General features: G+C 43.9%; 2 protein-coding genes across 4 annotated transcripts; both read right to left on the bottom strand.

The window, feature by feature from the left end:
* Positions 1–21,171, bottom strand: ezh2 (enhancer of zeste 2 polycomb repressive complex 2 subunit). Of its 3 annotated transcripts, none has more exons than XM_076290119.1 (20): positions 20,832–21,171; positions 18,619–18,742; positions 16,769–16,897; positions 15,973–16,092; positions 15,708–15,828; positions 11,067–11,249; positions 10,830–10,932; positions 9,891–10,060; positions 9,632–9,729; positions 8,908–9,145; positions 7,521–7,687; positions 5,328–5,419; positions 5,163–5,203; positions 4,842–4,967; positions 4,231–4,409; positions 3,145–3,240; positions 2,071–2,152; positions 1,896–1,976; positions 1,710–1,794; positions 1–1,586 (listed from the first exon to the last, which is right to left on the bottom strand). In XM_076290119.1, exons 2-20 carry the CDS (start codon positions 18,733–18,735, stop codon positions 1,526–1,528), a joined length of 2,289 nt encoding a protein of 762 aa, XP_076146234.1. In that variant the 5' UTR covers positions 18,736–18,742; positions 20,832–21,171; the 3' UTR covers positions 1–1,525. The 3 variants fall into 3 exon arrangements, with proteins under 3 accessions (XP_076146234.1, XP_076146237.1, XP_076146235.1); XM_076290122.1 differs by having other exon boundaries at positions 9,897–10,060; XM_076290120.1 differs by lacking the exon at positions 20,832–21,171 and adding an exon at positions 20,608–20,664.
* A 1,333-nt stretch (positions 21,172–22,504) lies between these two features.
* Positions 22,505–27,268, bottom strand: pdia4 (protein disulfide isomerase family A, member 4). Its single transcript, XM_076290117.1, has 11 exons — positions 27,186–27,268; positions 26,971–27,086; positions 26,284–26,458; positions 25,985–26,190; positions 25,667–25,805; positions 24,740–24,945; positions 24,471–24,629; positions 24,095–24,246; positions 23,856–24,012; positions 23,447–23,680; positions 22,505–23,092 (listed from the first exon to the last, which is right to left on the bottom strand). The coding sequence occupies exons 2-11, from the start codon at positions 27,050–27,052 to the stop codon at positions 22,680–22,682; spliced, it is 1,923 nt and encodes a 640-aa protein (XP_076146232.1). The 5' UTR covers positions 27,053–27,086; positions 27,186–27,268; the 3' UTR covers positions 22,505–22,679.
* Positions 27,269–27,919: the final 651 nt, after the last annotated feature.

Below are 27,919 nucleotides of genomic sequence, written 5' to 3'. Positions count from 1 at the left end.
TTTCAGTTGTAATTCTGGTTTAATAATGTCAAAACATTTAAGACCATCTCAGTGTGGTCTTTTATTCCCATACTGCTGACGTCAGTGGAACACATTTATTTCCATGTTTGTTACTAGTCACTTATCACCAATAGTCCCTGTAAACATGTAAGAAAATCAGCACCTTTAGATACACAAGAGGCAGAAACAGAGGTGGAGTGGTCAAACCCTCGGAGGAGAAGGAAGAACTCAAGGAGAAATCAGTTTGTATCAATGGAAATACGTGTTTAAAAAGGGCATAACCGCACATGGGATACCAATTTACATGAATAATTTAAAAAACAATCCTGTTTGACTGCACCCCAGCTAACAAAGAAAAAGGGAAAACAAAACAACATTCACTATCTGGTTAAGTAACAGCAAATTAGGAAAGCGTTCAATAAATTACAAAAATGTCTAACTGGTGTACACAGTCCAATACAAATAAATACAGACATCTTTACTCCAGCTCAAAGATCTTCTGAACATGATTCAAGCCAGTATTATTGCTTGCAGCCAAATACATCCTTATACACTGATTAAGTGATTGCATTTCGTTTGCTTGGTTTTTCTTTAAACAAATACCATTAGGCTGCAGTTCAGCTCCTCAGATCTACAGGTCCTCTAGCTGCCCGGTTGCTTAGTTGACACAAAAATGGTATTAAGATGAGCTCCCTGATTTCTGGTCTATTTGAAACCTCTTTTTGTTCATGCATCTAACAAAACTCAGTGTTGTATTTCCAGTCAGAGGAGATCGATGACGATAAAACTAGACAGTGTTGTATTAGCAAGTGAAGGCACTGCAAAGGTTGACACTGTTTTGCATCTCGACCTCGCGTCTGTAGCGACCTTGTGTACGAGCACACCAGGAAATGCATGCCTCTGTGCTATGGGCTCTTGCAAGAGTTTTAAAACGTGACTTTGGTTTTTTTTTTTTTTCCTTTTTCTTTTTTTTTTTTGAGAACAGAAACGAAAAACCTCAACTGTGGTGTTGAACTGTAAGTGCACAGCGGGTTTTTGACTTGAGAAAGCAACCAGTTGAACTGTCAAATTTGGTCCAAAGTAACGAAAGAAAGCAAAAAAACAAAAAACAGGATGAGTCCATCAGTAGCGGTGTGAAATGGTCATTATGAAAGAGTGTAGAAGATGGACTGGGACGTCCAACAGACGCATCCTTTTGAACCCCTTCTGCTGTAAACACCAGCGCGAATGTGAATGTTCAAGTTTGTATGGTACATGAATCCCAGAGAAGGCCTTTCCGTAGGAGGAACGCTCAGAGTAGAAAGACAAGCGATAGACAGAAAAAAGGGCTTTTTTAAAAAAAAAAAAAATCAAATAATAATAATTATAAAAAAAAAAAAATCTCAACGATTCTGAAGACCCCGCTTCACCGTCCCCACTCCAAAAACAAAAGAAAAGCATCTCAGAAAACGGCTTGGAAATGCATGTAGGTGGGGGAGTTCCTGAAAGGCTTAAGGCATTTTGTTTAAGAGGTAGGTAGATGGCTTCACAGAATTTCCGATTCACGTTCAATGCCCACATACTTGAGGGCATCAGCTTGGCTATATCTAAAGAAGGAAGGAAGGAGAGATAGGGTTTCAATGTTGACACATCATGAAAACACAAGAATCACAAGGCCCATTCCTTTAGTTTGGGACAAACATATAATGTGTTGAGTGACATGTTCCTACCTGTAGTCAAAGAAAAGCTCTTCGCCCGTTTGTATCGCTCTCTTGGCAAATATGCCAATTCTGTGATCCCCATTTACCATCATGACTGCAAGAGAGAAGAAAACAACACATTACAACAAGATAATGCAAACTGTAATGTAAGACTGAAGAAAAAAAGAAAGGAAAAAAAACAAGTGGACAACTTGCCTTTTGCATAGCAATTGGGGTTAACCGAATGATTTGCAAATCTAATCTTGTTTCCCTTCCTGGTTGCGTCAACAACAAAATCTAAGTAGAGAGCAAAAGAAAAGCACAATGGTGAGATTCCCACAAGAGACGTCAGGTTGTGGCATGTGGGTCTGGACCAGGATGCACTGGTTACCATTGTTCAGATTGAACAGGAAGCTGCACATGTACTTGTCGTAGACTTTTCCTCGGCGATCAGCCTCATCCTGGGAGATGATCTGGACAGACAGAGAACAGGTAACTGTGCCATAAGCACGCCTTCATACACATCCCATAAACACGCCATCATACACATCCCATAAGAACGACATCATACACATCTCATAAGCACGCAGTCATACACATCGCATAAGCACGCAATCATACACATCCCATAAGCACGCCATCATACACATCTCATAAGAACGACATCATACACATCCCATAAACACGCCTTCATACACATCCCATAAGCACGCCATCATACACATCCCATAAGCACGCCATCATACACATCCCATAAGCACGCCATCATACACATCCCATAAGCACGCCATCATACACATCCCATAAGCACGCAATCATACACATCCCATAAGCACGCAATCATACACATCCCATAAGAACGACATCATACACATCTCATAAGCACGCCATCATACACATCCCATAAGCACGCAATCATACACATCCCATAAGAACGACATCATACACATCTCATAAGCACGCCATCATACATCCCATAAGAACAACATCATACACATCCCATAAACACGCCATCATACACATCCCATAAACACGCCATCATACACATCCCATAAGCACGCAATCATACACATCCCATAAGCACGCAATCATACACATCCCATAAGCACGCAATCATACACATCCCATAAGAACGACATCATACACATCTCATAAGCACGCAGTCATACACATGCCATAAGCACGCCATCATACATCCCATAAGAACAACATGACATCCCATAAGCACGCCATCATACACATCCCATAAGCACACCCTCATACACATCCCATAAGCACGCAGGTCATACACATCCCATAAGAACATGACACATCCCATAAGAACAACATCTGACATCCCATAAGCACGCCATCATACACACATCCCATAAGATCCACCACACTAATCAAGCATGCCATCATACACACACACCCCATAGAACACAACACACTAATCAAGCGTGGCTGATGAAGGACACACACTCACCTCTCCACAGTACTCCGAGATGAACTCGTTCTTCTGTACGGGCTCCTTAATGAAGATGCCCCAGCCAGCGACGTCAGACGGGGCCAACAAGAGGTGCTGCAGAGAGAAGACGCCACTTAATGGAGGAGGTTTCTGCTGGACCCGGACCATAATAGCCTAATTTAGATTTTCACGTAAGATTTCAAAGCTGCGCTAAATGTTTCGTTGGTTAGGATAACAGCATTTACTTCAGGAGCTTCAGGAACCATAATTTCGCTTGCTGCTACTCAGCCAGTGAAATCTGTGAATTCTGATAAAGTCGAGTCAGTGAGTAAAGTAGCCTATTATGGAGGAGGAGGAGGAGACGGTACGAGAAACAATCAGATGGATATGTTAACGATAAGTAAGTTATTTTCAAATGATCGATTGCTCAAAGAGGAGAAAGCTAGACAGCGAGAACTAGAGCTATATATAACAATATAGGGGCAATACCACGCAAAACTGTCATGTCTGTAACGCCAACTAAATATGAATGTGATTTGCGCGGAATTGCCCTGGACCTCTTCTACATATTCTGAGACAGGCGATCCACCACAATCTAGTTAAGCCTACATGCATTCACTGCCCAACAACGTGATGTTCCTGGGTTTCCAGGATTTCGGGTCAACATAAAAAAATAAAATTAAACTGGCTGATTAATGGGTTCAAGGAACCAGCTGTGGAATATCCATCCTTGTCTCAGCGCAAATTTTATTTTAAGTTCACGTTAAGATCTTAAAAATAGCCAAGGCTACTCAGTTTTTCTCCCCAATTACGCTATCTTGCCTTATGTTGCCTTTTAGGCTACTTATTTTATGACACACACACACACACACACACACACACACACACACACACACACACACACACACACACACACACACACACACACACACACACACACACACACACACACACACACACACACACACACACACACACAGAGCCTAAACACGCGCGTTAAATATTATGATGCGGTAATTTTCCATAACTGGACCTCGCTGAAGATTAATTGAATACCCCTGCTGTAGTGTGTGTGTGTGTGTGTCTGTCTGTCGGCTGACCCACCTTCTTGGCCCCCCTCTGGATGCTGCAGTTCTTGCAGGAGACGTTCTTGCTGTCCCAGTGGTCGGCGGCGCCACAGGTCAGACAGAGGTCAGGGTCACACTCGCGCACGGCCAGATAGCACGGACACTGCTTGGTGTTGCACTGGGCCTTGCAGCGGCACCCAGGGAAGCGGTTCTGACCTGGACGATCCACAACACACACACACGCACACACAACACACACACACACACACGCACACGCACAACACACACACAACACACACACACACACCCAACACACACACACACACAACACACACACACACACGCCACACACCTTTAGAGAAGCGCATCTCATAACTCACACAACAGAACACTTTAACAACATTCCTAGTATAGCTCTCTAACACCTCTAAAGACTCAACATGGCAGTAAAGTCCCTCCTAAAAAGCTGGCGCTCTGCCAATTCAAAAGACTGTCCACAGATTTGACACATGTGTAGGTCCTGCCTATAGCCCTTTTGGATGGCTAATGATTCATCATCAGCTTTCTGAGAGGAAGAGACACGTGAAGCACGTGAAGCGGTCATCTGTCGCCACCGCACAACACCACACGTCCAGGCGCCACACTCACACTCGGAGCTGCACTGGCAGAATTTCTCGCAGAAGTTCTGCGCGGTGACGCAGGGGCAGGAGCTGTCGCAGGGCTGGCGGGGGTGGTCGCACGGCTGGTAGTTATACACGTGGTTGGACGAGCCATCTGGAGGAGCGGACCCAAAAAAAGAAAACTTTAATGTCACAATACTCTACAACGCAAATAATACAATCACAAACATTGCTCTATTTCAAAATATGTACCAACGCTAGTGCACATGTTGGTATGAATGTATATTAAAAATGTCTTAAGGCATCAAGAAACAAAATTTACAAAGTGCAAGTTATGATCTGGACAAACCTTTCTTCAGTTGGATTTTTCGACAGTGCGTGGCCCACAACCTGAAAGCATGGACACAAACGAATGATTAATGAGAGCAGGCGAGCCTGTTGGAGGCTACATTGCTGACCCTAGTTCTCTCCGCTACGCACACGGCCCTGTCCACTCCGCTACACAGACCAATACCTGTGCTTCCTCTTCTTCTTCCTGGGAGGGGTGTCCTCGTCTTCCGCAGGAGCAGGGATGATACTCGACTCCTTCACACGGAACTCGTACACCTGTGACACAAATAGAAAACACTATGAATCCCCTCCGCAGGTGATGACATGTGTGGAAATAAGCAGCTGTGGAGAGGAGCGTGTAGCTGCCAGCTTCCACTCAGGTTCACACAGGGCCGCTCTGCTCTGCTTTACTCAGGTTCACACAGGGCCGCTCTGCTCTGCTTTACTCAGGTTCACACAGGGCCGCTCTGCTCTGCTTTACTCAGGTTCACACAGGGCCGCTCTGCTCTGCTTTACTCAGGTTCACACAGGGCCGCTCTGCTTTACTCAGGTTCACACAGGTTCACACAGGGCCGCTCTGCTCTGCTTTACTCAGGTTCACACAGGGCCGCTCTGCTCTGCATTTCACCCTAGTTTTTTGATGACACTGATCAAAGTTCCCACCAGTATCTTAAATACACTGAACTACTGAAAAAGACGCCAGGCCTTTATTCATTCTAATGGGATCTGGTTTTAAAATGTCGGAAATCCCCTTCATTAGATGCTTTTAGCCACTTCAGGGTTCCTACACATTTTCCATTTCAAAATTCCATACTTTTTCCATACTCAAATTTTCAAACTTCTCGGTACATTTTTTTGGGGCTTTTATGTCTTTAATGCAACAGGATAGTGGAGAGTAACAGGAAGTAAGTGGGAGAGAGAGTCGGGGTGGGATCCGGAAGGGACCACGGGGCAGGAATCGAACCCAGGTCGCCGGCGTATGGTGCAGGTGCCCCAGCCAGTTGCGCCACGGCAAAAAGTCTACCAATGTTTTAGCCAAAAATAACAGAGCTACGCAAACATACCAGTGCACAATGGTGTAGGGCACTTGCATAGAACAGGGGTTCTCAATTAGGTTTTGGTACCAGGGTCCCCTTGTGGGAGAATTTTTTTTCTGAGGACCCCCATTCAATTGTATCTTGATGATGTGGACTGACAGTTAAGCTACACAACAGGGAATGGTTCGTTATGACCTGAGTGAAGTGATTAGTACTGTAGATGCAATAGTCTGGAAACACAAATATTTCTCCATACCCTTGTTTCTTTTTTCCATACTTATCCAGACCTGGAAATTACTAAAATCAAATTCCATACTTTTCCAGGTTTTCCATACTGCGTAGGAACCCTGCCACTTTCATAGGGACAATACAGGGCATATGGGCATAGGCTAGTGTCCAACCCTTATATTACACAGTTCCTTATACAGGGCATATGGGCATAGGCTAGTGTCCAACCCTTATATTACACAGTTCCTTATACAGGGCTTATGGGCATAGGCTAGTGTCCAACCTTTATATTACACAGTTCCTTATACAAGGCATATGGGCCCATGTCTCCATAGGGCTCCTGTACATGTTGGCTGACCCCTCATAACACCTTGAGCCTATCAGTGGCCAAACTGGCAGTGACAGATGAGAAGCAACTGCTCCCTTATGAGCATTGCTGATATTAGCAGTCTACCTAGCTTATTAACGAATGAATCTCCACGTTATCGTCTCTAATGCATTGCTGATATTAGCAGGCTACCTAGTTTATGAACGAATGAATCTCCATGTTATCGTCTCTAATGCATTGCTGATATTAGCAGGCTACTTAGTTTATTAACGAATGAATTTTCATTGTTATTATTTGTAATAACAGTATGTACTGATATCTAGGCCCCCAGGTTGAAAAATGATGGAGATCTACAGGAATTAACCCCAAAGGTTTGGCCATCTGATTGCAGAAGAACACTGGATTTAGCAACGAAATCTATTCACCCTATCAACAATGACCAACATATCTTGAATGGCACCATAGCATTAAAACCATTTTCACGTCTATTCACACAGACTAACACACGAAACTCACGACTTACACTCAGTGATATTTAACAACTATTTAACATGTTTCTACACTGTCTGTACTAATTAAGCTACGTATTTGTTATCATTTTCGGTTTCCCATATGAAACTCAGTAGTAGTGGCATGATGCAATATGACGCTCTATCCGGATCTATCCAGTGTTCTAGTGATGCGTGTTGGCAGAGCTGAGTGCCATGATGGAATATGACGCTCTATCCAGTGTTCTAGTGATGCGTGTTGGCAGAGCTGAGTGGGGAGCGTGAGGTCCGCTGACCTGTCTGCAGGTCTTGGTGCCGATGAGGCGTGCGATGGCGCAGTAGTTGTCGTAGTAGGTGCCGATGAGCACCCTGAAGAGGGAGGCCTCGGCGCCGCTCCAGTCCACACTCTCCGGCTCGGCGCTCAGCTTCAGCTTCACCGGCGTCTGGCACCGCGAGTTCGCCTCTGGGGAACAACACACGTCAACATGACAACAGCAACAAGATACATCTCCAGTTCACCTCTGGGGGAACACACGTCAGATGCAGAACAACAACAACAACATCAACAAGCTATATCCCCAGACTACAGCAACAATGTTGACAATTCTAATGACAACATGACTATCATCACAACGTCAACATACGCCACCATTAAAACCAAGGACATTTTTTTGTGCAACAACATGCATAGACCTACACAACAAGCTAATATTGAGTGATTCACTGGTGTTCAGTCATAAGTACTAATAGTCGACGCTGGGAAGGTTTTAAATAGCCATGACCCTGGGAATATTTGGAAATGACCGTGGGAATATTTGGAGGTTATGAGAAGTGGGTCAGTTGTCAGGTGACCACCAGCCTCATTCTGTGGTCTCCTGATGGGGAGCCAATGATCCTCTACTGGGAAGGAGCTAAATCAATAGCCACTACACCCCCTGCTGTGTGCACCCAAGCACACTAAACTCCCAACGGAGCTTCAAATTCTCAGATAACAACAGTCACATTTGACCCAATATCCAACTAGAGCAATCCTGCTGTCTGTACTGCCTCAATAGACATCCAACTAGAGCAATCCTGCTGTCTGTACCTCCTCTCAGTACACATCCAACTAGAGCAATCCTGCTGTCTGTACTCCCTCAATAGACATCCAACTAGAGCAATCCTGCTGTCTGTACCTCCTCTCAGTACACATCCAACTAGAGCAATCCTGCTGTCTGTACTCCCTCAATAGACATCCAACTAGAGCAATCCTGCTGTCTGTACTGCCTCAATACACATCCAACTAGAGCAATCCTGCTGTCTGTAGGCCTCTCAGTACACATCCAACTAGAGCAGAACTACTTAAGTGAAGTTCAGCGACAGAATAAAAGTGTCTGTTTAATACCAAAGCGACACAGACTCCTAACAAATTGTTCGAAAATGAACCTGGGCTGACACCAACTGTCAGGTAGCAGCCTCTGCCTCAACTCCACCACATATTGTTTTTTTTGCGCATATTTTTTCAAATTACATACACCAAAGGTTCACTTTGCCATCAAGGTATTAATATACAAAAAAAAAAGCTTTTTAAAGAGCCCTTATTGATATTGACCAAACCACAAAAGATAGATATGTCACAAGCACGGTGATGGTATTGTCTGGTGGCTCTACAGGAAGTCTGGTGGGCCTACACGAAGTCACTACCTGAAGAGCTGGTGGTCTCATCCTTCTTGTCATCGTCATCTTTGTCGTTGGAGTCGGGCCCGTCGGTGCCACCCTCGCGGTCACTGTCCGTGTCCTTGGTGTCGGTGCTGATGGTCGGGGTGCTGGGCCGGCTGCTGCTGTTAGGCTGTCGCCCCCGGCGACGGCCAACCGGCCGCTTAGACGGAGTCTTCGCCCGTTCTGGCACTGGGCCAACAGGGTACTCACGCACCACGCTGTCCTAAAGAGGGAGGACGGCACAGTTTGACATTAAAAGGGACAATGTGCAATTCTTAGGTGTTTTTGTTACCAAAGATTGAATATAGTATTCATAAACACAGGTTGATTAGAGTCTTAACCAACAAAAGCTTAGCATGAGTCCTTTACAAAGACCGGGGAAGCCGACCTCATAGAGTTCGCCATGTTATGCCGTTATGCTGTATTGATACAGTGACAGGGAAAAAAAAAAAGAAAAAGAAATACTCCACATTTTTATTCACATTTAAGTGTTGGCGTGACGAGAAAAAGTAAAACTTACTTAAAAACCTTACGTAAAACCATGTAACTCATCCTACAGTCAAAATTCAAGTTATGTTTTAAACCTATTAGAGGTCGCTACACAAGAAATAAATGCTAGGCTAAGCTAACCTGGGCTTGGAACCCTTTTGTAATCTCTCTAAGCACAAGTCCGTTTAAAAGAGACATCACATGTGAGGAGCTTCTTTACCTGAGCCAGGTACATGTAGCAGTCAACACCACAGGGTTTACTGTCCACCAGGTTCTCCATGTTCTTGCGCTTGTACGTGTTTGGGGTGGCATGGAAAGCTGGGAGATCATGAGGCAAAGAGACAAAGTCAAAATCCTCATCTTAAGCTTATCCATAAACAGTGGAAAAACATCACACTATGAATGAACTATGAATGACTATGAATATTAACACCAAACTAAAATCAAGTGGGAAGGAATGGATGAGAGGGGTCACACACACTCACGGTGGAGGAAACAGTCGTATTTGAAGCAGCGCCGGCAGAAGAGTGTGTGGAAGGAGTGCAGACTCTGCTCGCGCTGCACAGACTTGGCGTTCGGCCCGTCGATGTTGGGGGTGCACTCGGGCGGCAGAGCTCCAGGAAGCTGCTGTTCCGTCAGCTCTTTATACCTGCAGCACAGACGAGACGAGACGAGACGAGGAGAGGAGAGGAGAGGGGGGGTGAGAGGAGAGGGGAGAGGAAAGGGGGGGTGAGAGGAGAGGGGGGATGAGAGGAGAGGAGAGGAGAGGGGAGAGGAAAGGGGGGGTGAGAGGAGAGGAGAGGGGGGGTGAGAGGAGAGGAGAGGGGGGGTGAGAGGAGAGGAGAGGTGAGAGGAGAGGAGAGGTGAGAGGAGAGGAGAGGGGGGGTGAGAGGAGAGGGGGGATGAGAGGAGAGGAGAGGAGAGGTGAGAGGAGAGGAGAGGAGGAGAGGAGAGAGGGGGTGAGAGGAGAGGGGGGATGAGAGGAGAGGGGGATGAGAGGAGAGGGGGGATGAGAGGAGAGGGGGGATGAGAGGAGAGGGAGGATGAGAGGAGAGGGGGGATGAGAGGGGAGGAGAGGAGGAGAGGAGAGGGGAGGAGAGGGGAGGAAGAGAGGAGAGGAGAGGAGAGGAGAGGAGAGGGGGGATGAGCGGGGGGGTTGTGCACACAGCTCAGCTGCTCGACCGCCAACCACAGCATACTTTCACTTCATACAAACAAACAAACAAACACTCAAACACACTTGCGTGTGTGCGTGTGTGCGCGCACTGATAGCATCAACAAGACTGCTTTTTTTCCAGAAGACTTTTTGGAAGATGGGGGCTAGATCAGTGCAAAAAGGATGTGGTGATCTAGATCAGTGCAAAAAGGATGTGGTGATCAGCGGTCAGCAGCAGCGCAAAGACCACAACAACTCTTACTTCTCTTTAAGCTCCTCAGGGGAGCCTTTGTCAGGGAACATGGAGGAAATCGCCTCAAAAATCTTATCCGAGGGGAACTTCTTAGAGCAGTCGTTCGGTCTACCTGTGACACAAACAACAAGCAACAATTCAGCATGGCAGCATTAAAAACAAACAAACAAAAATCAATTCATCAAAGCAAGAGCAGTGTGATGCAGTGCTATTGAGATTTCCACAGGTTGGTCTAACCCAACTCACTCTCAGAGTTGCCCTGCTGGTCCTTGTGGGATTCGTCCGTGTCGTACTTTCCATCACAGTTGTCCACCTTCTCCAGTTTAAAGTCCTGGTGGTCATCTTCCTCATCATCATCCTCATAGTCGCTGTACTGATTGAGTGCGCTGACCAGCTCCACAAAGATCTCATCGTTTATGAAGCCACACTCTACAAGAAAAAGAATCAAAAAGCTCATTGTTTATGAAGCCACACTCTAAAAGCAAAAGAATCTAAAAGCTCATTGTTTACACAGTCACACTCTAAAAGAAAAAAGAAGCAAAGCTAAAGTCCTGGAGCCGGTTGCACCAAAAGGGATTAGCCTGGTCTTAAGCTACGCCGGTCTTAACTCAGCGTTCTAAGTCCGACCTGATAGACGCGCCAGTTGCACCATCTAGGCTTAAGCCTTCCTCTTGCTAAGATTGGGCGTAAATATTACGCTTATTCAGTACCAGACGTAAGTCAAAATTTAAGCACTTCACAGTCGTTTCTACAGTGCAAGCTACACTGCTAACAGTCTCATGCTTGTTTGTAGCAAGCTAGCACTCATGTTAGCTAGACACTTGACTAGCCCAGCCAGGCAATAGTTTAAACTGGCTTTCTCGGCATCACAAATAAAAACCTTTATTGTACATTATTAAGATAATCATACACTTGGAAACACTTCAAAGGATATTGTGCATCTAGCCCATCCTTTAGCCTAATACGTTGGTGTACCTAAAACAAACTAAGTTAACATTACGTTAGCTAGAAATAATTGCCTACCCGTTACTGCCTTCCTAGCATTAACGTGGTTGGTTGAATAACATTATTTTATGATTGTATCAGAGAATGTCTAATAAGGGGAAAACTGCCACTCTCGGAAAACTTCCGGTTTCTGAACTGGTTGCAGTGCCTGCTGTGGTTCCACATGAGGGTGCTCGTCCACGAGTGCAGAATGCATGGAGGTCTATGGAGCTGTACCCCTCAAAATCCACTTTTCTTATAATTTTTTTTCAAGTAATTTAAATATTGTATTCGAAAGGGAAGGCAAAGAAAATACACTTGGTTGAGTATTATATTTTTTAAAGTCACTTAATTGTTCTAAAAAGCCTTTCAAACGTGTCGATGACGTCATTCATTAGCACAATGCTAGTGTGTTATGGGCAACAATGACCCAACCTGTAAGAAATCAAAAGGACATAAGTACTCGTTCATTCAACTTTTGACCTATAACCCATGTTGAAGTTATACAAACTACAATCAAATCTGAGATTTGTCAACGACAATCAGGTGAAAAAGACAAATTTAGCCGTCTAGCTCCATTGACTCCCATTCATTCTGCACTCATGGCGGTCGCCCCCAGTGGAACTCTGGTGAAACTGCAACCAAAATTCGGTCCGTAGACGGGCTCTGATTGTATTCTGTATTCCAATGGGGTATTAGCTCTTTCAGTCTGGACGCTATACCATACTGTAAAGACATAGCCTATGTAAACTTTTTCACCTGTAATAAGGTGTAGATAACGTAGCGTCCTAACAGTCATTTAACATTAACGTTAGTGTTCTGCCATAGTCTAACTAAGGTAGCCTACATGTTTCCATTGTGGTCTTATCTATGAAAAGATAAAGCAACACATATTGCATGTCCTTTGCTTATTCCATACCAAGACGATACCAAGAAGGCACGAATATATGTTCAACTTCGAAGCATTATAACAGTATCTCACACATTCACCACCAGTCACTATTACTGCTGTTTCCTCCAAAGGGGGGCGCAGTCGCCCTAACAGATGGCAAATAATCTTTGCAACAGGCAAATTAATGCTTGTCACCATTGTTCCGTAGGCACTGGCGCCTTAATGCAGGGGCCTCGACCAATGAGGGGCCTCTTAACAAAAATAATTGATAATGATAAACGGACGTGTCCGTATTCGCGGTAATTACTCTGGAGGTAGCCCACCAAATCATCGAGCACATCGCACTGCTCTACAGTGACATCTGGTGGAGCAAGGCCCCCCTCGTCTTTTCTTCATAAAGTGTAACAAAATGTAACAAATTCCAACGGACGAGAGAAAAACTGAGATTGAGTTTGAGAAAGATGAAGCGCTCACATCCAAGCGGAGCTCAGAAAAATAAAAAAAATTCAACATATTCAGTTATTAAATGAAGCCTTGCCAAAAGTAAGTGATTTTTTTAGTAAGCGATCGGAGGATATCGTTACCAGCACTCTATCTCTCCTGCCTAATGAAGTGGATAGAATTGAGGATGGGGAGGACAAGTTAGGCTAGGATCAAGCTTCTCTGTTCATATGGCTACCTAGCAGTTAGACAGTAGGCCAGGTAACTAGCAATAGCTGGCAAAGCAGTGACAGTATCTGTTTATTCACTATTAAGGAGAAGAACGAGGACAGTGAGGCAGCAGGAGACCAGGCGACTGTCGTTGCATACAGCTGTGCTGATGAGGAAGAGGTGGAGGACAGAGTAACGTTATGTGCAGCTAAGGAGGGGACAGGCGGAGATCAGGCTGCTGAAGGAAGAGTAGACGAGCCACGTAATGTTACACTGGTAGACGGCTCAGTACCGATTTTGGTGTATTTTCAACGAAAACTGGGGAATGGGGAGTCTGTGGCCAGAGAGTGGCGTTGCTACTCTCCATCTCAGGGCAGTGTGTTTTGTTTTGCCTGTAAACTGTTTCAAAGAAACGAAAAATCCCTGTTTGCAAGCACGGGTTTTTGTGACTGGAAGCATGCAATTGAACGCATAGCAGAACACGAAAACTGTGGCCTCCCAGGGCTCCAGACTAACTTTTTGCACTGGTTGCACTGGTGCGCCTAACTTTTTTTCTTAGTTAGGTGCACCCAAATGTTCAACCACATCGCATTTAACACCGCAGCAGGTTCACTTTTTTTCCTTAATTACGGTCCTATATAGGTTGTCCTATGACTTATGATTTACAATTCTACAAGAAAAGTAACTTAATGAAGTGTTGGTGCTTTAAGTGCTTCATTGAGTTTAAATTTAAACTTAAAACATCTCAAGATGAATTAAATAAAAATAACAGTGAGTAAATTAACAGTGCACGTCTTTTAAGGGCTTCAAACTGCACATCTCATGGCTCAATGTCTTACATACTATCCTTCATGATCTTTAGGCCTTGGCTAAACCAGCTCGCCATGCTACCATCTTCCATAGAAATGTATTTGAGCACAATTTAAAGAGATGTTCCAAGTAGCCTGGGGGATTTTTATGTGATTTTGCAATGATGATTGCAATAATCATTTGACAGCCCCACAATGCAATTTACTTTTTAATTTTAGTATTTTAAAATTTTCAATAAGAACATCACTATGGTTAATGCCGTAACGAAATGGTAGGCCTATTATTATAGGCTATTGCAATGACTTGCCATGCTCGATCTAAATGAGTCCATTCAATTCACCGTACACAATGACCACAGTTATACATGCAGGGAATATTCGGGCTTTAAATGTAGCAGCGATATTCGGTTTGCGCCAAATACCGGATTAAATTGATTGATGCCATCAGAATGAGTTTACACAACTCGCGCGCAAAACGAATATTGCTGTTGAAAACCGGGTTACTCCCTGCATGTAACTGCGGTCAATGACGCACTCCTTTTCGGCGATATCTGTATCTCTGTCGTTCGGGAAGGCCTTGTATGCATTATTCGCAATTTTAAGACGTCTTTTCATCTGCAATGACTCCTATAAATTTGGCGTAAGTGGCATTCCTGTACGTCGGGTTTACGTCCAAACTATTTTTCTGGTGAATAATTATTTCGGACTGAACTTGGTGAAGGGAAGTTTCACTAGGCCTATCGTAGGCAACGATAAACTTGATCATGATCGGTTTGCTGCTGCCAGCCGCCGAAAGGCAGTGGGGAGAGGGGACATTTATCTCGGCCTATGTGACCACACTGTAATGCAACTACATCCACTCTGTTTATCTGACGGGTCTCTGACCTCTCTCTCTCTTTTCAAATTTACACACAGGCACTGGGCCACGGCCAATCAGAGCGGAGGTCCCGCCCTTCGCTATCTGTGATTTGTTTAAACCACGATATTGGCCAAATATGTGTTATTGAACCAAAGGTAGAGTTTCAATGCGGACACTTTTTCCTCTCTCGAATAGCTGGTCGCATTTTTTTAGTCGCACTTTTGAAAAAGTAGGTCGCATATGTTATTCTGGACTTATTCTGAGGGGACACACAAGTTTTATTTTATTTTAACCAAAATATAAGCCTTTTCCATAAGATTTTAGCAGTATGGTTGTAGCGAATAGAACAAATGTATCAAAGGTAGCGAATGGTAGCTACACTATGAGGTGATGGTTGGGGGGGGGGGCTCAGGTGGTGTTAGGTCGCCCCTGTCCATAGGCATTCACATGAACACGCCTCGCTAAGACCGGGCGTAAATAAGCCTAGGCAGTTCAGTTGGTGCAACAGACATAAGTCTAATTCTTAAGACTGGTCTTAACAAAGACCAACTTAGCAGTTAGGACCAGACGTAGCAAAGACCAGATGGTGAAACCAGCCCCGGGGCTGTGAAGAGGAACTCCTCTGTAGAACTCCTCGTCAACAACTGCACAACGGTGACTAGTTGAATGTTGAAATGTTAACCTACACCTACCTCTGTCTCCGTGGACTTTGCCATCATAGTTCTTTATGAGCTCTTCAATGAAGGTCCCGTCTTGGTCCAGGATTTCATCTCCCATGTAAGGGATGTTATGCAAAACAGTTTCATCCTCCACCTACAAAACCAGAGAGCATCGTGCTTCATGTGTCTACACCATACACAATGCTTTTAACCGCTCTAATGAGATCGCACTTGTTCAGAAGTATGCTTTGTTGATCGCAGTGGCATTAACAAACATGTGACAGTGCGGTAACATTACCATGAAGTTCTGCTGGAGGGGGGACCAGGAGTACATGACTGGCACGGAGGCCACAGCGTTCAGCGTCTTCAGAGGAATGACTTGCCTGGAGAACTCGGAAAACCCGCTATCCACAGTGCACTGCCGGTTGAACACAAATTACATTGATTTACCATTATGGTACACTGGTAACATCATAACACAGCTCCCCGAGGAGAAACCATAAGATGATATGTGGGCTGTCAAAGAGGAAGAGGCAGAACGCAGGCGAACAAAGTCAACGTCAAGCGGCATTAAGATTTATCAGTGATAAAAGCAAGGGCTGCAAGGGGAGACACTGAGCAGGCAGAGAGTCAATGCAACCCATCACCTGACAGCACAACCAAACAGCACAACTAGAGTCAATGCGACCCATCACCTGACAGCACAACCAAACAGCACAACTAGAGTCAATGCGACCCATCACCTGACAGCACAACCAAACTAGTAATAGAATCCCGGCTGGTTTTCAACATGGTTTTAGTGCAATATACATTCACAAACAAGGAAATGGTATTGTTGACTTGTCAGCTAGCTTTCCCACCCAAATGAACTATAAGATGAATCATTACAGACAGAAGCACTCGGAGTGGCATAGTACACTTTAGAATAGCCAGGCCTGTGGACCATGATGCCGCACAATTCATCTACATCTGGGCTCTGTGTGTGTGTGTGTGTGTGTGTGTGTGTGTGTGTGTGTGTGTGTGTGTGTGTGTGTGTGTGTGTGTGTGTGTGTGTGTGTGTTGGGGGGGGGGGGGCAGAAAACTGCAGTACTGACCTCTCTGGTCCCCCGTAAGGAGCTTACAGATGTCATAATGTGCACAGGCTGGATCCGCCTGGTCTTCCACTCCTGGTTCAGGACGTCCGTGCGCTCCATGATTTTCTGCCTATTGGAATTGAACATGCTCTACACAAGAAAGACCACATGCCCAGGTTAGAGCACATATCCATTAGAGTGCGCTCCATGATCTTCTGCCTATTGAAATTGAACATGCTCTACACAAGAAAGACCACATGCCCAGGTTAGAGCACATATCCATTAGAGTGCGCTCCATGATCTTCTGCCTATTGGAATTGAACATGCTCTACACAAGAAAGACCACATGCCCAGGTTAGAGCACATATCCATTAGAGTGCGCTCCATGATCTTCTGCCTATTGGAATTGAACATGCTCTACACAAGAAAGACCACATGCCCAGGTTAGAGCACATATCCATTAGAGTGCGCTCCATGATCTTCTGCCTATTGGAATTGAACATGCTCTACACAAGAAAGACCACATGCCCAGGTTAGAGCACATATCCCTTAGAGAGGGAGTAGACTGCTTATTCTACTCTTAGCTCATACGTATGATCAACACAGAATACTCAAACACGGTATTGTGGTGGCGCAGTGGCGCAAGCGACCGCAGCATCCATACCCCCATTTGGGTCCAAGCACGCATTAGAACCCAGGTTCAAGCGACCGCAGCATCCATACCCCCATTTGGGTCCAAGCACGCATTAGAACCCAGGTTCAAGCGACCGCAGCATCCACAGGGCGGAGGGAATTCCCCCCTTCAGTGCTTCACACAGGGGGGATTAATAAAGTTGGGGGAGGGGGGGCATACATTTTACAGAAATCGCATTTTCCATATTACAGGCGTGTTAAATAAAATAGTCTTTAATTAGGTTGATTTTTACATTTTCTAATAGTGTTTGTGACAACACATTTAATGATACATTTGATGATGTTTGATTGCTGTTTTGGCATGAAGCATCTTTCATGTAATGAATGCGCAGTTTGCGCACTCTAGAAAGTGAAATTAGCCTAGGCCTACTTTGCGCTCTGTGTCTGTCTGTGCACGTCCGCAATCGATTACGTTCCTCAAATGGAGAACACATTCATGTTCCCTCGCGTCTCATGGCCAATCTATGTAATCCTTCTCTATTTGCAAAATTCCTGACAGTTCCTGATCGCTAAACTTTTCTTTTCCTTTCCTGTCGGTTAGCAGTTGATGTAGAAGCATCTAGTATAATTTGACTTCAGCAGTGACAGCTGCTCAGCGAGACAGAGAAAGAGACACAGACAGAGAGAGACATAGAGAGAGAGAGAAAGCAAGCACATGTTCTGTGTGCATGTGTGTGTGTTTGCATGGGGTTATGTTCGATTCAAGTCAGAAGTTGGTCTGTCCAGGATTGCGCTATACCCGCAATCCTGCACTGAAATTCAGGCTCTGTTCCATACCCCATTTGGGTCCAAGTACCCACTAGAACTCCAGTTTAAATCCCTGATCCATACCCCATTTGGGTCCAAGTACCCACTAGAACTCCAGTTAAAGTCCCTCATTGTCCTTTCTAAATCAAGCCAAAAAGCCCAAAAATATCCTGTTTTAAACAACTGCTGTGCTCCCACGCATCTGTAGAGCGCTACAGGACACCTACAAGATGGGTTGGTCTGATGTGCTCCCACGCATCTGTAGAGCGCTACAGGACACATAAAAGATGGGTTGGTCTGATGTGCTCCCACGCATCTGTAGAGCGCTACAGGACACCTCCCACGCATCTGTAGAGCGCTACAGGACACCTCCCACGCATCTGTAGAGCGCTACAGGACACCTAAAAGACGGGTTGGTCTCGTGTACTCACCTTGATCTCGTCGGCCCTCCTAAAGCGCTTCAGCTGCCGTAGGCGCATGTACTCCGACTTCACCCGTTTCCTCCAGCACACGGGGCGCTTCTCAGATCTCTTCCCGGTCAGGCCCATCACTACCCTGCAACATCACACAGGAGATCACCAGTGGAAAACTTATTGGACAACATGGATGACATTTTTAAGCAACAGAAAGAAATGAGTGATGTGTACTCTAAATCTCAAGCAAACAGGAATATTTACTCTATTGTAACCACAGTTTGGGGGACCAGGGTGTGTGTGTGTGTGTGTGTGTGTGGGGGGGGGGGGGGGGTCAAGAGTGGCACTGAACTGAGGCTGTTGCTGGTTCAAAACTAACCACTAAATGCCAAAGCTACTGCACAGTCACCAGTGCAAAAGCGACTGGTTTACTATAGAAATGACAGGTTATTTGTACAATACACACGTGTTTCATTTCCTGTTGTGTAGGAGGATGAGAGGCAAGACACAGCACAGTATCATTGTTAGATCTTGAAACATCCCCAAGTTCCTTTGTCACCACTATTAAAATACAAGTTCGATAGACTATATGATGCAAATCAACTGATAGACACTTCTTAGAACTGTTGAATTAAAATGAATACTGTGTTAACAGCAAGCATGTGTGCTGGGGAAATTACAAGCAGACACAGAGGATCTTGGTATTGATGTAGCGCCCCTACTGTCAAACAAGGGGCTTTTCCACATTGCAAAGCTAGATAGCCTAGGCAGCATAACAATCAAAACATAGCTACACCAAACGATCATGCACATCTCTGTAGTTGTGAGGTTATTTGAAAATAATTGTGATTCACAGTTATAGATTCAAGAGAGCGTCGCTGTAGAGAGCAAGCTTCCCTAAATAACTGCCTGTCTTGCCTGTCAAACCGCTAGCCAGCGAGGTAACTAAACTGAGCATTACCCTCTCGGAATGTTTTGTTCCAGTGATCAACGTTAGTTAGTGGACGGTTCCTTGAAAATGTAACGTTAAATTCGTTTGATAAGCCTAAGCAAGACATCTTTAAACGTATTTTCATATAAATGTTGTAATTATTGTGTCTAACCAAAAAAGGCATCAGCTGTAATGCAGTGTATCTGAGCTCTTTGAGGACCTGTTGTCTCGAATCTATCATTTTCTGACTATGTTCTGCTACCGGTAGGCCAAATGTTGAAGTTTTAAGAACAAATTTCGACTAATATCCATCAACTAACCGACTACCTAAGGTTAGAAGACACACGTTTCGGTAAAAGAGTATCTGATGACTGAGGATACAAAGATAACGTTAGTGACATTCTACCAAGCCTGATCTTTGTGTTCCATCGTTGAGGTTTACGTTGCTCGACAATGGCGTAACGTTAACGTTAATGTTAGCGTTGAAGAACTTATCTGGCCAAGTCACAAGCCAACCGATTTTTGTAACGTTAACCGTCATTTGGCTTGCTGTTTGGATCTCTGGCAGAATAATTGACGTTAACCGTCTAAGTATCTGGTTAATTACAGACCAGCGAAGTAAGCCAATCATGCTAGCTAACTAACTTAATAACCTATCTGAAATGACAATTGAAGTGTCAATTTGGCTACCACAGATACATGCTAACATAACCAACCTCTCTAGGTTAGTTAAAGAAAACTGCAAACTGGCAGATAAGTGTGTAACATTAATAATGACCATTTCCATTCCACAATCACAACAATGAACACTACTACAACCGGGTAGAATGCTAGAATTGTGGCTTGTAACGTTATTGTCTTAGGAAATGGCTACTGTTACAAAAGAATCTATGGAGAATTCATGTTAGCGAGCTATCATATCGTACTAAGTTAACTTCACGCTAACGTTAGCAAACGCTATCCATGTTAAACCCGCGTGACAATTCGTGGGTGACAAGTCAACTGTCGCTAACTTTGTCTACTGTCTGACACAATCCACCTAACGTCAGCATATGTAACTTTCGTTACCCGCTTACCGACCAAGTTGAAGCCAAGCAATAACTGTGTCTTCTCAGTCAAACTGCCAGATTCATAATACAAATGATAGCCAACCGAGCCCTCCCGGTATCTCAATTTGAAAGTGTTAGCAGAAGCTAAGTGCTATCCTGCTAACATCTCATTAAACACAATAACGCAAACCAACAGCTACGCTGAAACTGACAGTTGCAACAAAATACTGCATTCTCCCGGGTTTTCTTACCTGCAGGCGAGGTCTACTCCACATTCAAAGAAATAACCTGAGATCTGTGTCTAAACCCGCCAGTTCGAGATTAGTGGCTAGCCGACAGAGCTAGCAAAAAGGGGGGTCGTTTCACCTACGCGCGTCCGCGACAGCCAATACCGGCGAGCTTAACTCAATACACAAAACAAATTGTTATGTTTGTTCTGGAATGCGTGTCGATAGTTATTCTACTGTTATACAAATATTACTCGGTCAGAGTGTATAGAATATTTCATGTGCTCTCTCTGATTATGCTCAATATCAATATTTCCGTTTGAATAACTATTCCAACCTTCTATCGCCGTCTCTTTCACTCAGAATTCGCCGCCCACTTCGAACACTGCAGATTCATCGAGCGCCAAACATATTGCCCAATCATAACAAGTGATATTTCAGCGTCTCAATGTCGAGAGATCCGACTGGTCAGTCTATATCATGCTTTGAGCCAATCAGAGACGGTTCTGCTATGGGGGCCCCGGTGTGGGGGACATGTGGAGAACTTCTCTTTGTTCTTGAGGTAGAGCGAACGGATTTTTTGATCAAGACCAACGTCTGGTCAATTTAATGTATAAATGGTGCATTTTAGGATTACAGGTTATTGTTATTAGTGGCATGCAGGGTGCCATTCTTCGATGTTCTGTGTAAGACAAGATGAACATCGCTTCTATACATAATGCAGGACGACATTCAATAAGTGTAAAAGCTGTGCGTAATTCTTAATCAGCATATGTAATTGCCATGGTGCAGCACTCGCATAGATTTTCAATTAGATGTTGTGCAGTGTCTTAATCTCTTTGCCCTCGATGTTTTCCGCTTCTCTATGTATGCACCGAGGTCACCCGGTTTATTATGTCCCACCCACATGAGGACCACAGCCACTGAAACTGCAGTGACATCAGCATGTATAATCTATAGAGCATAGCCTACTGCTTACTAATACAATTCACCTCCATCGAATTCTTCTGTGCTCTGTATACAATTGTGCAGTGGTTAGAAAACAATTCTCTAATTTATCATTCTTTCTAATGCTGTGATAATATTTACAGCATTATGTATATATACTCTTTTGATCCTGTGAGGGAAATTTGGTCTCTGCCTTTAACCCAATCTGTGAATTAGTGAAACACACAGTGAGGTGAAGCACACACTAACCAAAGCAGTGAGCTGTCTGCTACAGTGGCGCTCAGGCAGCAGTGAGGGGTTAGGTGCCTTGCTCAAGGGCACTTCAGCCGTGCCTACTGGTCAGGGATCGAACCGGCAACCCTCCGGTCATAAGCCCGAAGCCCTAACCAGTAGGCCACGACTGTCCCAAAATTACAGACAGTCTTGATCAGTATTTTACTTGAACACTGGAAGACCTGGAAATTGAATTACAATAAAACATAATCAAATGATTCTGATAATGAATAATATCAGAATCATTTAATGAATATTGACCAGGGAGGAACAATTCGATTAAGTGCAGGAATATCAGAATATGGCACCTGGAAATTACATTAAAAAAAAAACTTGCAATGTAATACATTCTAGAACTACTGCCATAACAAAGACCCGAGATTACAAATCCTCCCTGGTTATACTGATCAAATGGCATGACCTTAGAACGTATGCATTGGATATTTTAGATTGTAATATAGTTAAACGAGACTTCCTTAACATTTTCAAATTTTATTTAAAAAGAACTTAGAAATTTTGTTTACAGTGCTTCCGCAATGGGAAAAAAAGAACATCTCAGTAACAACTGTTACAACCGCATCAAATCACCCCTTTTTTTCTGGAAGTTCATTCATTGCCCCAGAAACTGCAGTTCATGGTCCTTCAAAACCCTTAAAGTTCATCTTTCTGGGATAACTTTGTAGCATGCTCCTCCATAAATTTGCTAAGCGTCTCCACATCTCGTTTGCCTCCTTCAAATTTGATAGGACTCTCCTTTTTGTTGCTGGGTGCAAAATATATTGTAGGGAAGCCCTCCACTTTGTAGCTTTCGTGAGGCACATCGTTGGCAGTAGTATCCATTTTAGCAATGACCAAGTTTTTCTCGTTCTTGTACTTCTTGCCCAGAGCGATATAATCAGGCTCCAGCTTCTTACAGTGTCCACACCAAGGGGCGTAGAATTCTATGAGGACGTCTTTCTTTTTGTCCATGACGATTTCGTCAAAAGTCTTGCCAACCACAACCTTGACTGGTCCCTTGTTACTTTTTGGAATGGGTTGCGATTTAACAATTGCTTTTAGCTTGCCTGCAAATATAGAAATAAGATACATCACTGATCACTCAAATACATTTGGCAAGAAATATACATGCTCCTTGTTGGTGCCCCCCCCCCCAATCCCAATCCTCCCCCACCTTTCTTATGCAGCCCTTGCCACTTAATCTACTAAACCCCTCTTCTATTGCACTTTTTACTACCCCCCCCCCCCCCCATAAATGCACAAATAGGCTGACACCAGACTTAATTTCACTGCATTTCTTACTTCCAGTAACTATATGCATGTGACAATAAACTTCCTTGTATCCTTTTCAAATTTTAAACCAATGTTTATTTTAACCCAGTTATAAAAAAATCTTTATATATAAAACACATATCCCTTACCTTTTTTAAAGGCCATGACAAAATCCCTGAGCACTTCGGAGTCAAACTCCTCAGGTTCCATTGCATACTTCTTTCCCCCATCTCCAAGAATAGCAGCGTTCACCTCCTCCCCACTGTCATTCAGCCCCAGGCTCTTCAGCTCATCGGAGTAGTCTTCCTCGTCAGCGATGGCAAACATGTACTCAGGGAAGTCCTTCGCCACCTCCAAAACTTTACTCCTCCAGAACTGCGTGGCTGCACAATACAGAATGGCAGTCGTCTAAATGTGGCTTATCTGATACATTTCTTTCTAAAGCATCATGGTTTTAAGATGAGAAATGGGCTTAAGACTAAAGAGCCATACTCTAGTCTGGACACAATTCAAAAAGTACATTCCAATTGCAACACTTGGCACAACTGCAACACTTACCTTTTCTGTAGTCAAAGCTAAAATCCACACCATAATACACCACAACCAGTGGCCTCTTTGTATAACGCTTGGCATCATTGCTCTTTTTTCGGTGACCAACTAAGGGCAACACATTCTTCTTGAAGAAGTCTTGAATCTCCGATGAAGATGTAGAATCCTGCAAGGACACGTCACTATGAGACCAATTTAAACTACACTGGGACGAGTGAAATTAGACACATCAGGCATCGTAAACGCACCTTAATGGCAAGTGACTTGGACTCTGGCTCATGTTTGGAGCGGAACTTCTCCGGCTGCATCATGACCACATGTCCAGATGAGGCCTTCAGAAACTTGGCCACATCGCTGCTGAAAGTGTGCCGGAACTTGTAGTCATCTCTCAAGACATTGCCTTGAAACAAACAAAAGATGTATTGATCATAGATTATGGTTTATGTTATATCCCACGGCACACATCAACTTTGATCTACTGCAAACTTGGTTTAAATCTATAAAACTACCTGGACAAACAGGGCACACAGTGTGTTAAGCATTAGGGGGGAGTTTGTCATTTAGAGTTAGTCATCAGTTAGACCTAACAGGGGAAAAGTTACGATGCCTAAAGATTATACGCACAAGCTTCCATGTATACTTCAAGCGCAGAGTCTCCTTCACTTGAGAAAACACCTACAATGATCGCATCATCTCCGTCTTTGACTAACTCTTGGACTTGTTTCAGAGACTGAATTTGCTTCGATGGAGGTCCTGCCTGGTCACTCATGTAGTCCACAATGCCTAAACAGACAGCACGCAAACCACAGATTATTCAACGACACAAATCACAAACAACACAAGAAGCAAAACATGACAGGTTTATGTGCAGTTATGTGCACAAAAATACCTACCAAAGTTCTCTCTTGGCCCATTGTATTCAAAAGGTTTGCCCTTTCTAAACATTTTTAAGGTTGGATAACCAGACACGTCATATTTAGTGGCAAGTTCAGGTTCTACAGTGGCATCCACCTTGGCCAGAGGAATTGGTGGCGTGCGAGTGCTGAGCTCCTTGGCGGCCTTCTCATACTCAGGGGCTAGGCGTTTACAGTGGCCACACCTGGGGGACAGAACAAACATGTGACATGCTTACTTTTCTGTCGTACTGATTACAGAACATAATAGCGCTGAGACTTAAGGACAGATCCAAGTTTTTTACTAGCATACGTTTTATGTCAGGGTTCTCACTCTAAGTGAAATATAAAATTCCATTTACTTTTCCCTGACAAAAAAAACTACATTTCCATGACCTACTTTATAATGAAGATACAAGATTTCAGAACAGTCGTGTAGCATTCAAGAATATTTTACTTTTATAGAGCGAGAGATGAATAAATGGGTATTGAATGAACAAAGTTGGGCAAACCACAACTACTCAAGCAAGCAGTAAAGCTAATAACCAGATATAAACCAATTCTGAATTCAAAATTCCCTGATATTCCATGACCTTGCCCCCAAAATGAGAAAATTCCCTGACTTTCCATGTCTGGAATAGACTTTCCAAAATTCCATGATATTCCAGAAATGTCATGACCCGTGGGAACCCTGATTTGTTCTTTTTGGTACTAGTACATGACCTGACATGAGGCTGTACACCACCACTATGTACACCACCACCACCACTACTGTACTGTAATAAACTCATGGCACAGTTTCAATAAACTCTTAGTGCAGCTCTTAGTTCCGTTGATTGCAAGTGCACTTGCATGTGCACGCACAGATCTTACTGCAAGAACTTTGCTAAAGGAAAACGTCATAGGTGACCAAATCCTGGTGCTCACCATGGGGCGTAGAACTCCACCAGGATGATGTCGGCGTTGTTGACTACTTCATCGAAGTTGTCCTTCGTGAGGACCAGCGTAGCCTCCGGTGGCGGCTTCCAGTCTGGCTGTGAGACTTCTTTTACCCTCGCCACAATGGCTGCATTCAGAAATGAAAGTGATGTTACGATCGGGGACTGGCCATTATGAATGGGTCATAAAGTTTGCCAGCAAAGTTTTAACAACACATTACACACAGAGGTCGCCAACTGTTTGACTACAATCATAAACACTGATTGGGAAAGAGAAGTTTCATACATACTGAAACAGAAGTCATACCTTCCTGTGACCGATCTCCGTCATAATCCACAGTTTCCCCCTTCTTCAAAATTTTGAATGTAGGATACCCTGAAACTTCAAATCTGCTTCCAAGAGAGCTCTCTTTGGTGGCATCGACTTTTGCAACTGGAATAGGTGGATCATTTTCCTTCAGGGTCTGTGCAATTTTCTCATATTCAGAAACGAATTGCTTGCAGTGTCCACACCTGTCCACAAAAAAGTATGGATCTCTGGTAAATCTTATAATAAATACATCGAGTAAAAGGACTGTTACTTTAAGCCAAACAGTGCAGTCTTACCATGGAGCATAAAACTCGACCAGAACAGTGTCTTTGTCCGTTATGAAAGTGTCAAAATTACTATCTGTGAGTATCAGCACTCCGTTTTCATCTTTTACTTCCGTGCTATCTTCATCATCGTCGTCATCGTCATCATCCCCATCATCGCCCTCTTCTCCAATGTCCTCTACTGAATCTGATGACACATGATTTAGCTTTTAACACTCATGACAGGAATAAGATGAAAGCCTTCATGCACAAGGTTTACCTTGTTTTCGTGACTAAACTAACGCCAAGTTACCAGCTACTTCAGAGCTGCATACATAACGTTGAGCGACGCCTTCTTGTCACAAACGTGGCCCAGAATGAACCAGCCCATCATCATTACTGACAGTATAACATTAACGTTAGTCTTTGTGTTGGTAAATTGTGGGAAATTTCTGCATACTGCCAACAGCGGTGAACAAACAGTATTGTGCTATAATGGCTAATACTGCAGACAGCACATTTTTCTAGCTTGATGGTGCACTGCAAGTACATGCTGTCATGGAGTGGCAGCAGCAACTAGCATGCTAAAGGAACACCCTTCTGCCTGAAGTAAACATCAGTTTACATATTTGCAATGATAAACATAGTTATCTGGATAGTTGACATAAACGGTAACGTTGACGTTATTGCTCCCCTCACATTAGGCTAGCTGCTACTTACCAGCATCATCTTCACTTCGGCTGACCGCCACAAAGTGTGCTATGCCCAGCAACACAATGAATAACAATGTGATCTTTTTCATCCTCAACGGGAGACGTTCTCATACAACAGTCAACCTATGGACAAAGAATTCAGTCAATTGCACCTGATAAGAAGAATGATATTGATTCCTGCGCTAACGTTACTAGCCAAGCTGTATAATGAAGGTAAATTACCTCAATCTCGAACAACGTTTTTATGCAAGTTAACTTGTCTGACTTGCCATCCTGTCATTGGCTTATTCCTTGACGTTCTATCCAATCGCACCTCGCCACTCAAGTCTGGAAATCAAATACGTTCAAAAGCTCAATTGGTTGGATCAGTGCCGTCGCTCCGATCTGAGATTTCATTGGATGTACATGAATGAACAGGACAAAGACGTGACAGGAAAAGGATGCAAGTTTATCAACGTATCCCAAACCCATGATCCAAACCAAACTTATCAAGCAAGTAAGCTTTTGCTCCCACGTCCACTCTGTCATGACAGTAAAATAAAGAATCATTTCTTGTAAATGTCTATTTCGCTTCTGTTTTTTGAAAAATGGCTGACAGCCATGAAATACAGCTCGAGTTTTGGTCTAAAAATAATGCCTGAAAGAGCATACACAGATACACCTTGTAGGCTAAAACCCAGGCACTGCAAGAAGCTTGCCAACATTCTAACTGGTGTCTTTTGTCGACCTAGTCAGCAATGTGAAAGGGTTTCTTTCACTTTTGCCATGTGTGCAAGCATAGTGCATATTCTGGATGACAGGTGAGAGAGGCACATATGTTTATCTGTCCTGCATATGACCATGTGCCATCAACAACATACATTTAAAGATGAAAACTAGGGTAATTCTTGAGCAAATACTCAAAAAAGTGTCAAATTGCATAAAAGCAATTAACACAGATTATAACGTTTCTGTAT

This window comes from Alosa pseudoharengus, unplaced genomic scaffold (genome assembly GCF_046254945.1).
Source record: "Alosa pseudoharengus isolate Yale_2024_CS ecotype anadromous, Long Island Sound unplaced genomic scaffold, YU_APseudo_1.1 YU_APseudo_1.1_scf_18, whole genome shotgun sequence".
NCBI lineage: Eukaryota > Metazoa > Chordata > Actinopteri > Clupeiformes > Clupeidae > Alosa > Alosa pseudoharengus.
This window is presented reverse-complemented; position numbering and strand designations above follow the sequence as displayed.

Coding starts and splice junctions, on each gene's coding strand:
- pdia4 (XM_076290117.1), bottom strand. CDS start 27,052: ATGAAAAAGATCACATTGTTATTCATTGTGTTGCTGGGCATAGCACAC. Junction 26,459..26,970: donor CCGAAGTGAAGATGATGCTG/GTAAGTAGCAGC, acceptor ATGTGTCATCAG/ATTCAGTAGAGGACATTGGA. Junction 26,191..26,283: donor GTCGAGTTTTATGCTCCATG/GTAAGACTGCAC, acceptor TTTTGTGGACAG/GTGTGGACACTGCAAGCAAT.
- ezh2 (XM_076290119.1), bottom strand. CDS start 18,735: ATGGGCCTGACCGGGAAGAGATCTGAGAAGCGCCCCGTGTGCTGGAGG. Junction 15,829..15,972: donor CCCTCCAGCAGAACTTCATG/GTAATGTTACCG, acceptor CTGGTTTTGTAG/GTGGAGGATGAAACTGTTTT. Junction 4,410..4,841: donor CTGCCAGTGCAGCTCCGAGT/GTGAGTGTGGCG, acceptor TGGATCGTCCAG/GTCAGAACCGCTTCCCTGGG.